This window comes from Podarcis erhardii (genome assembly GCF_964252035.2).
Source record: "Podarcis erhardii genome assembly, chromosome: 9".
Classification (NCBI taxonomy): domain Eukaryota; kingdom Metazoa; phylum Chordata; class Lepidosauria; order Squamata; family Lacertidae; genus Podarcis; species Podarcis erhardii.
The window spans coordinates 14,084,423-14,097,897 of NC_138512.1; the positions used below are offsets into that span (position 1 = coordinate 14,084,423).

Below are 13,475 nucleotides of genomic sequence, written 5' to 3' on the forward strand. Positions count from 1 at the left end.
ATCTACTTTAGGGCAATACTTTTATTAGGCAATCAAAACGTGCAAGTTTTCGAGTGCTGCTGAACTTCAGTCAGGGCAGAGGCTGAACAAGGCAAGTGGAGAGGATAGAAATTGGCTGGTGGTGAAGCTCGGAATCTTCATCTGCTAAGAGACCTCCAGAATATTGGAGGAAGTAGCAAGTATTCAAATAAGCCTTTCTCCCTCGTTGCTTTGTTTTACCATCTAGCCTGATAAAGGCTATTTTGGAACATGTTAGTTTCCTTAATATATGGTAAAGGGACCCCTGACCATTAGGTCCAGTTGTGGCCGACTCTGGGGTTGTGGCGCTCATCTCGCTTTATTGGCCGAGGGAGCCGGCATACAGCTTCCGGGTCATGTGGCAAGCATGACTAAGCCGCTTCTGGCGAACCAGAGCAGCGCACGGAAACACCGTTTGCCTTCCTGCCAGAGCGGGACCTATTTATCTACTTGCACTTGACGTGCTTTCAAACTGCTAGGTTGACAGGAGCAGGGACCGAGCAACGGGAGCTCACCCCGTCGTGGGGATTTGAACCGCCGACCTTCTGATCGGCAAGTCCTATGCTCTGTGGTTTAACCCACAGTGCCACCTGCGTCCCTTAAATGGTACTGCCCTAATAATGGATTTTGGTTTTCCTGGGCCAACATGACTACTTTTTAACTTTTTGGGGAAAAAATATGTTTACTACGAACCATTTCTGCTATGTGTAGATTTTCGAAAGATGCTCTCACGGTGCAGTTCTAAACACCTGCTCAGAAGTAATCTCACTTCTCGCAGGGAAGGAACCGCCAGAAGGCCCTCAGAGCTGGACCTCAGTGTCCAGACTGAACAATTGGGGTGGAGACGCTCCTTCAGGTATACTGGGCTGAGGCTGTTTAGGGCTTTAAAAGTCAGCACCAACACTTTGAATTGTGCTCGGAAACGTACTGGGAGCCAATGTAGATCTTTCAGGACAGGTGTTATATGGTCTTGGCGGCCACTCCCAGTCACCAGTCTAGCTGCTGCATTCTGGAATAGTTGTAGTTTCCGGGCCACCTTTAAAGGTAGCCCAAGTTAGAGTACATCACAGTAGTCCAAGTGGGAGATAACCAGAGCATGCACCACTCTGGCGAGACAGTCTGCGGGCAGGTGTACCAGATGGAGATGGTAGACAGCTGCCCTGGACACAGAATTGACCATGCATAATTTTACACATCAAAATTATGTGCAAATGTTGTAACCTCTTCTTGTAGGGGAGTTTTTCCAGCTTCCTTAGCATTTCGGTTGCCACTTTCCATGTCTCCAATATCCTGATGATAGTTATTACGAGTTTGGTCACACCATTGTTTTCTTCTGCTTTCCTAATGATCCATAGTGTAGAATCCACCTTCTTCATAGCCGTTGCAATACTGTGTGGACTTTTTCACCTAGCTATTAGACATGACCCCAAGATCTCATTCCTGCCAGTCACTGCTGGCTCAGTGTATATTATTATTATTTATTGAATTCATATACCACCCTATGCCTGGAGGTCTCAGGGCGGTTCACAGAACAAAATCCAAATATAAAACCACAAAATTTATAATCAAAATAAAAACAACAACCCAATAGCCCCCCCCCAAAAAAAACAAACATTTTGAAAGGACAGGGGTGCCCAAACTTTTTTCAAAGAGGGCCAGATATGATGAAGTGAACATACATGAGGGCCAACCAAAGTTGTTGACTTTTTTTAGGATTGAAGTTTTTTTGGGGATTTTACCCCAGGAAATAAACTGCCGGGGCAGGATTAAACTGACTGGCAGGCCAGATTAGGCCTCCGAAACGGACTTTGGACATGCCTGGCATAGGATATCTATCAAATCAACCAAAGGCCCAGTTAAAAAGGAACATTTTCCCCTGGCGCCTAAAGGTTTATAATGAAGTTAGGGCCTTCTCAGTAGTGCCGCCCTCCCTATGGAACGCCCTCCCACCAGATGTCAAAGAGAACAACAACTACCAAACTTTTAGAAGACATCTGAAGGCAGCCCTGTTTAGGGAAGCTTTTAATGTTTAATGTTTACAGTATTTTAATATTTTTTTGGAAGCCGCCCAGAGTGGCTGGGGAAACCCAGCCAGATGGGCGGGGTATAAATATTATTATTATTATTATTATTATTATTATTATTATTATTATTATTTATTTTGCCCCAATGTATGACACTTTATACATACTTGCACTGAATCACATTTTCCCATTTTATTCCCCATTTGTCCAAACCCTAATTCTCTCTAAGAGCAGTGGAACTACCAACAGGAAACTGGCATTTCCTTACTGTATCATTAAAGGTCTCCCTTTTTGTTTCTCTCATCTTACCTGTATTAGTCACCTTGCCTTCAAAGGAATGAACTTTGTCCTGAAGAGCTAGTTTTTCAGTTATTGCATCATGTCGACACAAGTTGTATCCAACAGGCAGATAGTTGTACATGTGGCAATCTGGGTGACATTCTAATTTCAGATTTTCCTTTTTGGGATTTTTTTTTAAGCTGAGTCCAGTTCTGTGAGGTTTGGTGAGGTTTTCTGAAAAGTTTCCTGGCCCCACTGTGTTGGCAAACTTGCAAAAGTTCTTAACTTTCCCAACTCCTTAATTCAATGCTTCATCTCTAGGTGTCCAGCTCATCTGCAGAGCTCTCTCCAGACTTTTACTAAATATGGCTAGCTTTCCCCCAGTTAGGTAAAAAGACTGGCCTTCAAAAAAGGGGTGGCGCTGTGGGTTAAACCACAGAGCCCAGGACTTGCCAATTGGAAGGTCGGCGGTTCGAATCCCTGCGACAGGGTGTGCTCCCGTTGCTCGGTCCTAGCTCCTGCCAACCTAGCAGTTCAAAAGGACGTCAAAGTGCAAGTAGATAAATAGGTACCACTCTGGCAGGAAGGTAAACGGCATTTCCGTGCACTGCTCTGGTTCGCCAGAAGTGGCTTAGTCAAGCTGGCCACATGACCCGGAAGCTGTACACCGGCTCCCTCGGCCAGTAAAGCAAGATGAGCACCGCAAACCCAGAGTCGATCATGACTGGACCTAATGGTCAGGGGTCCTTTTACTTGGCTAGTTTACAGCCGCAAAGCTATTCAGGTGGCTTGGCTGCTATGAAGCTCAACAGGCATGAACAAGATTACAGCTAAAGATGATTAAGGTCATATCCAAACACATTCAGTCCCATGGAATAATGGGGCAGATTTTATTGTGAATGCCTTTGGCTACATGCAATAAATTGATTGATTATGACTTAAGAGTAGACATACATAGGTTTGTACTGCACCCGTGTTAGAGCCCAGAAACATGGCTCTCTTTCACCTCGGCTAAACTTACAGTTTTAGTTTTCAGTTTTTTAAATCTCCCAGGAAATCAGCTAAACTATATTCTACTGCTGAACTAAATCTGTACTTGGAGCTTTTCACTTCAAATATGCTAACTTTACTCTTTCCAGACTTTGCTTCCGTTAAAGCTTATCTGTAGCTAATCTGTCTTAATTGCTAGAGTAGAGGTAAAAAATTGTAAATTGCTGCAGGATTATCTTCTTAGGGGTTTGTTCTTAAATCTGTTCTAACCCTGGTTTAACTTTAATGTAAACGTAGAGGGACCCCTGACCGTTCGGTCTAGTCACGATCAACACTGGGGTTGCAGCGCTCATTTCGCTTTACTGGCCGAGGGAACCGGCATACAGCTTCCGGGCCATGTGGCCAGCATGACTAAGCCGCTTCTGGCGAACCAGAGCAGCGCATGGAAACGCCGTTTACCTTCCCACCGCAGTGGTACCTATTTATCTACTTGCACTTTGACATGCTTTCGAACTGCGAGGTTGGCAGGAGCAGGGACCGAACAATGGTAGCTCACCCAGTCGTGGGGATGCTCTGTGGTTTAGACCACAGCACCACCCACATCAACTTTAATGTAGGTTGTGCTTAATTTATATGTGCACAGGTGCTTATCTTGTCCAACTCTTTGCTGCCTTCTTGACATTTTGCCTTTGGGCTGTGATATTACAAACAAATAAATATAACTTGAGGTAGGGACGTGGGTGGCGCTGTGGGTTAAACCACAGAGCCTAGGACTTGTCAATCAGAAGGTTGGTGGTTCGAACCCCCGCGACGGGGTGAGCTCCTGTTGCTCTGTTCCAGCTCCTGCCAACCTAGCAGTTCGAAAGCACGAAGTGCAAGTAGATAAATAGGTACCGCTCTGGCAGGAAAGTAAACGGCGTTTCCGTGCGCTGCTCTGGTTCACCAGAAGCGGCTTAGTCATGCTTGTCACATGACCCGGAAGCTGTACGCCGGCTCCCTCGGCCAATAAAGCGAGATGAGCGCCGCAACCCCAGAGTCGGCCACGACTGGACCTAATGATCAGGGGCCTCTTTACCTTTACCTTATGAACTAATGAGCAATGACAGCAAGAAAATTTTCATATACAGTCGTACCTTGGATCCAAACACCTTGGTACTCAGACGTTTTGACTCCCGAACGCCGCAAACCTGGAAGTGATCCGGTTTGCAAACTATTTTTGGAAGACGAAGGTCCGATGGGGCTTCCGTGGCTTCCGATTGGCTGCAGGAGCTTCCTGAAGCCAATCAGAAGCCGTGCTTTCTGAACATTTTGGAAGTCGAATGGACTTCCGGAACAGATTCCATTCAACTTCCAAGGTACGACTGTACTACGGCCCCATTCACACATAACAAGGCAGATTTCTAACTTACTGTTCTGTGTTTATATGGGCTGCCAGGTGGCTCTCACTTCGCTCCTCCCCTGGTAAGAACAAGACAAACCTTGGCTTTGTGTTATCTCTGAGCCAGGGATCATACTAGGCTCTCTTAACAGGCAACAATTTCTAGCCAAGCTACAGCCGTGGTTTGTTGTTGGCTTGCTGTTCATGACTTATTAAGGAGCAAAAAAACCCCCACAATATGGGCTTTGGAAATACCCCTGGTTTATCCCACTCATATTGAGAGGCGGGGGGAAATGAAATGGGAGTAATCAGGCTGTACACAGGAATGCTCTTGTTCTCAGTTAACAGTGATAAGCCAGAAAACCTCTGTGTGTGTGTGAGAGAGAGAGAGAGAGACACACACAGAGACAGAGACAGAGAGAGAGAGAGACTCTTTAAAACATTACTAAATAATAGTGGATCGTCCTGAACCCCTGAGCAAGGTAATATTAAAGAAAATGCAAAACCAGTTCATAACCAATCACCTTCTTTCTGTGTTCAATGCTTCAAGAGTTATCCACACATCCGCTATTTGCCTAACTCAATTAAGGGAGCTATATTTAAAAGGTTCATCCATACTCATTCTGCAGGACATAAGTCGTGCCCTTATGCAATTTAAAACTTTGAGCTGATGAGTACACTTTCCAGTATTTGCATCGTCATATATTTTCAGAAACCACAGATGCTCATGGTGTTTGGTTCTTCCTCCCCCCTCTCCCTGCTAGTTTTGTACTATTGCTTTTTTTGTTGTTGTTACTAATACATTTTTAAGCCCTTTTAGTCCCCAAGTGGCCCACATTTGATTAGGTTTATTAGAACATTTTTTAAAACAGCAGGTTTTTTTCATTTACTTTATGATTTGAAAAAACTGTTGTCCCCCAAAAATTAAAATGGCATGGTATCAATACAGAAACAGAAACTCCCTATCTAAGGCAGACAATCTAAAGTTCTGCTGTGGGGGATCCACGGTCATCCTATAACCTTTGGCTATACAGATCTCATATATTTCTAATGGAAGGAAATATCATTACCATGGAGCCACCACAGAAAAGTCCCTAATATCAGTAGTGATCATCTCTATTTCAGATGGTGATGCCACCTGCGAAAAGGCCATATTCCAAAACTAAAAAAATGGGAGACAAATGTCAGAGGATATGGTTACTTAAATATCCAAGACTTGGGCTCTAAAGCTTTAAAGATTAACACCTTTGTTGCCATGAGAAGATTAACTATGATTTATTATGTTTCCATAAATTATCCTTCCATTCATCCCTACCCGTCCCACTTCTTAACAGTTTCATGATATTGTATAGATTGCATGGTATAACCTTTTCTGTCCAGGGATCATTTTCGTCTGAACAAAATGTCCCTCAAAATATTTGGATTGGGGAGAGTGATCTTTGCATTTTGCTGCCTTTATGAAAGTGGGTCATCTGTACATGATTATGCTAAGCACTCTTACTTTAAAATAAGATTTTAAAAAATAAATGTCGCTCTCACTGAGAAGGCTCATTGTGAAGCATTCTTACAAATCAAGACTTATTCCGCAAGTACTACTCCAGACAAGCAGGATAAGGGTTCCGAACGTACAATTATTTTTAGATACAAGGTGAAATGTTAGACTGTCTTCCGCACCCATGATACCACATATATTTGAATGAGGCCTAAATCCTAAAATAAGGATTCAGTGTACTTGATCCCACTATGTATAGGACTCTCATAGTATGGCTCAGAATTAAAGAGAATTTCTGTAGATAAAAGCAAAAGCAGGTAAATTAAGGAGATGTTGCAAAAAAAAATTTAAAGCGGCAATTATTTCTTAATTATAAACATAACGTGACATTTTCCCCTTTTATTCCAGGCTGTACTTGCTGATCTTTCGACTCTGAAAGTTATGCCTCTTCTTCAGATTTTTCTGTTCGCCAACGGCACTTGATGTTCCTCAGAGCTGCTGTGCTGCACTGCTAGACTTTCATCAGACGCTAATAATAAACTATGCAACACTTTCATTAAAATCGAGCTCAAACGTTAATGGGCGGAATTCTGCAAGAGTTAAAACTGCACTTCTCATATGGAACCCCCCCCCCCCCAATGCTTTTTGCATATCAAGTTAGCGCTGCTGCATGCTGCTGAATTTTAGCCAAACTGCAGTACCTGGATGTAATGCAAATCACATAACAGCCAATCCACCTAAGTGATAACCCCCAAATGCATGTACAATTAAGTGCACCAAAAAGGAAATAGCGTATAATCATTCTAGAGTTCAGTTCTGCCTTCTGACGCTGTAAAGTGGGGGAAGGATATCTTCAGTTATAATCTATTATCCAGTCATCTTCTAAGTCCTGCAGTACTTGAAAAAAAGTATTTCTGTAAAGTATTTAACTTTAAAAATGTAATAATAACACTTCCTTTGAAAAATCGCAGCAATACCTCTCTTTGCAACCTTTCTATATCATTCCTGATGGAAGAAGCATCTTGTTTTATTGTTCTTGGCTGGAGGCCGAGGACGAGTTTAGAGTTGAAGGTGGTATGATGGAGGCATCCTTTTTCTGTGACGTACTCCCTTTCCCCTGCTCTTCTCTTTGGACCAACAGGTCTTGTAAGTTTTTGAAACACCTCCAAAAACCTCCAAAACCTGTTCGTTTTGGAGCTGACAGCAGGACCGATCAGCAACAATTGTCCTTATCATAGAACCTTCCGTGCCGTGAAAGAAACTAGCCCTGACCAACTTATTCTCAACCCTTTATCCTTGGTCCGTGGTGATTCTGCTTTGCAAAGCTTTATATTACAGACAAAAATGCCTCGGCGCAGCTTTCTTCAGAACCTATCAAAGCCTTTCTGAACGTGAGCCAAAGCAGTTGCTTGTGAATGACGTCAATAGTTTTCTCCCCCCTAGCTCCCACCTCCTCTTCAGGAGCTGAATGTGCTGCATCTGCCATTTCCCTAGCCCCTGCTGGTCCAGGAACTTGTGTATCAACTCGCTGAGTCTAAGCTCGTATTGCTGCGTGACTTGAGTCGCGTTGCCGTTGGGACAGACAGTCTTTTACCAGTCATGATTCCTTGCTCCCCCCCTTTTCTCCAGGGATTCCAGTAAGCCTCCCTAAAATCCTAATTGATTACCAGGTTGTTCTAATTTAACCACATACAGCTGTTGGCCAGGATTGGAAGTCGAGACCTCATTCGCGGTAAAGCTGTATCATTGATATGCTGCGTTACTTTGGGCCAATTTGTTTCACGAGGTCCACTTTGCTCTTGCAATTCCCAGCGGCCTAAAAACGTAACTCGTAATACTTTTTTTTCCCCATCAGAAGGAAATTTAATGAATGTTCCTCGGCTCCAAGTTGTTGTCTGTCATTTGCAGTATTCAAATCTTTGTAGAAAAGAGAACAGCATGGCTTTTGAGCAGATCCACAAAATGTGTGTTTTTTCCAGCATAGACCTTACTGCAGAGAAACTTGCACCAGGGACTTGAGAGTCACTTGTCCACCTGATACGTGTGGTACTCTCATCATCCAGATTTTGAGCTGTCAGCAAAGCTGAAAAATGACTACAAGTCCAAATTTAAATTTATGCTCTGTTGCATGTAAGATGGTGGCAACCTACACTGATATTTGCCCATTTTCCAAAAGTGTATTTTAAAGGTTGAGTTGAATAATTTAAAAGTGTTTTATTTATTGTACTGTACACAGCCTTTCTGTTGTTGTGAAGCTTCCATTGCATTGACCTTGGAGCTTAATTCCTCCTTTTGTTAACTGAAATAATAAAAATGGTGTTTTCTTTCATAATATATATGCTGGCTGCAGAATCTGTTGTTCAGTTTTGGGATACAGTGGTACCTCGGGTTACATACGTTTCAGGTTACATACGCTTCAAGTTACAGACTCCGCTAACCCAGAAATAGTACCTTGGGTTAAGAACTTTGCTTCAGGATGAGAACAGAAATCGTGCTCTGGCGGTACAGCGGCAGCAGGAGGCCCCATTAACTAAAGTGGTGCTTCAGGTTAAGAACAGTTTCAGGTTAAGAACAGACCTCTGGAACGAATTAAGTACTTAACCTGAGGTACCACTGTACTTACAGACCACTTACACCTTCCATAGATAAAACCTCGTTTGTGAGGTGAAAATACATCTCTCTCTCTCCTCTCTCTCTACAACTAAACAGTTCTGCATACAAGCAGGTTTTAAATTGGGATGTTGTGTACTACAGCATCCATCATCCCTAGCCATTGGCCAGGCTAGCAAAGGCTAATGGGAGTTGGGATCCACACCAGCACAAGTTCCACACCATTGCTTTAAATCCTGTTAGAATGCAGTCAGTCCCAAAAGTGTATATGCCATATAGCACTTTTTTAAGCCAATGTCACCAGTGGTGCAGTGGCAAAGTTTGAAGTCCAGGAGCTCATCACAACAGACCCCAAAGGAGAGTCCAGAGATAAGAAGCAGCCTGACTGCAATTCTTGGACTACTGAAGTGCGCTCTACGTGGGGCTACCTTTGAAGGTGACCTGGAAACTGCAATTAATCCAGAATGCGGCAGCTAGACTGGTGATTGTGAGTGGCCCCCGAGACCATATAACACCGATCCTGAAAGACCTACATTAGCTCCCAGTATGTTTCCAAGCCCAATTCAAAGTGTTGGTGCTGACCTTTAAAGCCCTAAATGGCCTCGGCCCAGTATACCTGAAGGAGCATCTCCACCCCCATCGCTCAGCCCGGACACTGAGGTCCAGCACCGAGGGCCTTCTGCGAGAAGTGAGGTTACAGGGAAGCAGGCAGAGGACCTTCTCGGATGTGGCACCCGCCCTGTGGAACGCCCTCCCATCTGACGTCAAGGAAATAAACAACTACCTGACTTTTGGAAGACACCTGAAGACAGCTCTGTTTAGGGAAGTTTTTAATGTTGTTTTATCATGTTTTAATATTCTATTGGAAGCCGCCCAGAGTGGCTGGGGGAACCTAGCCAGATGGGCAGGGTATGAATTATTATTATTATTATTATTATTATTATTATTATTATTATTAATTCATACCCCACCCATCTGGCTGGATTTCCCCAGCTACTCTGGGCTCATGTACATTTGTTAGCTGCTTTATCTTGCCCAAGGCAACTCAGAGCGACTTACAACCAAAAAAAAAAAAAATTTGAGCCAGTTTGCATTGTATGAAGTAGCCCCAAACAGTGGGTCAGGTTTCAATCCTATATAGATTTAACCCAAAGTAAGTCTAATTCAGGGTTTCCCAAACTTGGGTCTCCCAGCTTCCCCTGAACCACAACTGCCATCATCCCTAGCCAGCAGGACCAGTGGTCAGGGATGATGGGAATTGCAGTCCAAAAACAGCTAGCAACCAGAGCCTGGAAAGCCCTGGTTCTATTCAACCTCCTTGGGTTAGCTTCTGGATAAACATGCATAGAAATACAGTGGTACCTCGGGTTACATACGCTTCAGGTTACATACGCTTCAGGTTACAGACTCTGCTAACCCAGAAATAGTGCTTCAGGTTAAGAACTTTGCTTCAGGATGAGAACAGAAATCGTGCTCTGGCAGCGTGGCGGCAGCGGGAGGCCCTGAGGTACTATTTCTGGGTTAGTGGAGTCTGTAACCTGAAGCGTATGTAACCTGAAGCGTATGTAACCCGAGGTACCACTGTACATGGCTGCCTTCAGATGTCTTGTAAAAGTTAGACAATTGTTTATTTCCTTGACATCTGTTGGGAGAGCTACAGGGTGGGCAATTTCAAGAGTCCACTTACGGACTCTATACAGGCTTTGGAATACCTCATAATGGAAAGGGAGCAGTTTTTCTTATAATACAGCCTAAGGGGGTCATTGCTGCTGTTCTTTGAATAGAGGTGTGGAAGAGAAAAGCTTCCTTGCTAAAATTCCTTCTTCTGCGCAACTATTGATGGCACAAGCACAAGCCCACTCATTTTACCGGCAGAAAGCTTCAGACTAGTTTCCTCTAAAAAGGAGCAGTTGGGGATGCTTTTCGTTCCTGTTTTATTTGCATCATGAGTCAAGGGCAAAATTCAGAGATTTCCTTCCAGCATGCCCCAAAAGGGGCTTCAGGCAATGTGTGTGTACAGTATGTGGTGTAAAGAAGGAATGGTTTCTGCTCAGAGGAAAATAATTAAGAATCCCACGGGCTTTCAGCAAAGCTAAAATGGACATCCTCGGGATGGCGGCCGGTGGCCATCCCATAATTTGTCCATGAGGTTTTATGGACGATTGGGAAGAGCAGCACGGCTAACATTTACAAATGGTACATATACAAATACGAATAAAGGTTCTGTAAGCATAGATGCAAATTCCTAGATGCTACTATTGGGCTGGAGTGTTTGAGAGTTATTTTGTTTTGTTTGAGGGTGGGGAGGTTGTTGCTGTTGGTTTTTTTGGATTTTTATGCTAGATCTTGTGAATTATGTGCAAATTGTTCCATTTGGTTGTGCATTTTTAAATTTATTGTTTATGACTGCTTTTGTCATGTTGCAGTTAAGTATTTTTTTCATGTTGTAAGCCACCTTGAGCATGGTTTGAAAAGCTGGCACACTAATAAAATTATGTGTGTGTGCATGTATGTACTTCAGATTCTCCCTCTGCCAGGCTAAATCAAGTATCATATTTCTTTCTTTCTTTCTTTCTTTTTATTTTATTTTATTTTATTTTATTTTATTATTAATTATTCATCAAAACTTTTTATCGGCATCACATACAAACATCAAAAACAAATCAATACAGAATGACCACTTCCCCAGTGGCACAAAACATTTGCTAAAAGGAAGGAGGCAGAGCAGTCTGTTGTCACATCTCTAAGGTCTCCAGGGAGATCAGACGTCTGCAGTGTATTTTGACGACAAAAAAACAAATAGAGATATTTAGCCACTAACTTGGTGAGCTCCCGATCATTCCCCAGTAATAGAAAAGGTATGACCTCCAACTCTGGTTTCCATTTGGGGATACGGAGTTGATCTAGAAATTGCTGACGGAGATCAGCATATAGTTTAAAATTAAGAACCATACGTGTAAGGGTTTTCACCAGGTGGTCTTCACCTGGGCAAGTTCTTTCTCCTTCCATCCTGCCTGAGAACCTTCCCCAAAGGAGGTTTGATGGATTTGAATTAAACCTGGCCAGCGAAAATGCCCTTCTTTCTTGAGGGTTAAGCAGAAATTCGAGGTAATTGTGGTTAGTTTCATGTGCCCAAGAAAGTTGAAAATAAAGAGGGGAACATATTTATTTAATTTAGATACCACCTTATACCCGGAGGTCTCAGGGCGGTTCACAGAATAAAATCAAAATATAAAACCACAAAATACATAATTAAAATAAAAACAACAACCCAATAACCGCCCCGCTCCCATCTCAAGTGGCAGTGGAATTCCTACAGCTGTCAAGTGCCTAAAGATTGCATGATGAAATGGAACTCCTTATTTTCATTCCCAATTCCAGGTAGAGACCACAGGTTTTTTGTGTGTGTACAGTTGCATACTATTTTGAGGTACAAATTAGCAGCAGGGCCCAGCTGGGTGCCTTAAAGATTAAACTGCAAAAAGGGGGGGAAGGAAGGTATTTTAAAGCAGTTGTAGGTATTTTATTTTTAAAGTACTCCATAAGAACTATAGCAATGTTGACACGGGGCAAACAGAACACCCTCTTTTATGGAAGCAGAGGCCCAGTTAATATGAAATAATTGCCATTCCATCTGGCTAGATAACGAGAGATACACTTCCTTGCGAGCCATAATTGCATATAATCTAGGATATTGGGTTGGGGCCTGTCTGCTCCAGCTGTCATTCCTAAATGACATTAGAACCCATGCCCATCAGAATATTTATAGCCAAAAGACATGGATGCTTTCCACCTTGCTTATTTTTTAGACCCCCTTTTCATAATATTGTGACCAAACCGGTTCGCAATATATCAAACAAACAACAACAATGAAAAGAACTTATTAAAAACAATTAGAAATAATATCAGTAAGTGAATACAAAATAAATAAATAAATCCGTACAACATTGTTCAAAAGGGTACATATACAGTGGTACCTCAGGTTACATAGGCTTCAGGTTACATACGCTTCAGGTTACAGACTCCACTAACCCAGAAATAGTGCTTCAGGTTAAGAACTTTGCTTCAGGAGAAGAACAGAAATCGGGCTCCGGTGGCGCAGCAGCAGCAGGAGGCCCCATTAGCTAAAGTGGTGCTTCAGGTTAAGAACAGTTTCAGGTTAAGTACGGACCTCCGGAACTTAACCTGAGATACCACTGTAAACCCACCTAGTTTCATAGCTTAAATGAAACAGAAGAGAGAGTAATACCAACATACAAACACAAGGAAAGCATAGTATAATAATAATAATAATAATAATAATAATAATAATAATAATAATAATAATAATAATACATTTATACCCCGCCCATCTGGCTGGGTTTCCCCAGCCACTCTGGGCGGCTCCCAACAGAATATTAAAAAAACGATAAAACATCAAACATTAAAAACTTCCTGTTAAGTTGTGGGTGAACATATCAGACGACACAGCGATTCTTCAAACAGCTCTTGTTTATTCACAGGCCAGAACAGAACTGAACTGAAGGGTTCAGTCAGCCTGCTTATATAGAGCTCCAGTACAACGTAACTGTAATTTTTTTCTAAAACTATCCAATCACTGAACGTCACTTTTGATCCCTTATTTGCATAACTATCTACAGTATCGCCCTGCTGGCCCTGTATGAGACTTCAGTACATAACACTT

At 42.7% G+C, this 13,475-nt stretch overlaps 1 protein-coding gene across 1 annotated transcript in view; it reads left to right on the plus strand.

Moving 5' to 3' along the window:
* TBC1D19 (TBC1 domain family member 19) overlaps positions 1-8,517 on the plus strand; it is a 75,915-nt gene extending 67,398 nt beyond the window's left edge. Inside the window, exon 21 of the mRNA XM_081875840.1 lies at positions 6,590-8,517. Within this exon, the coding sequence (XP_081731966.1) occupies positions 6,590-6,664 (75 nt within the window). The 3' untranslated portion in view covers positions 6,665-8,517. The remainder of the gene's footprint in view (positions 1-6,589) is intronic.
* Positions 8,518-13,475: the final 4,958 nt, after the last annotated feature.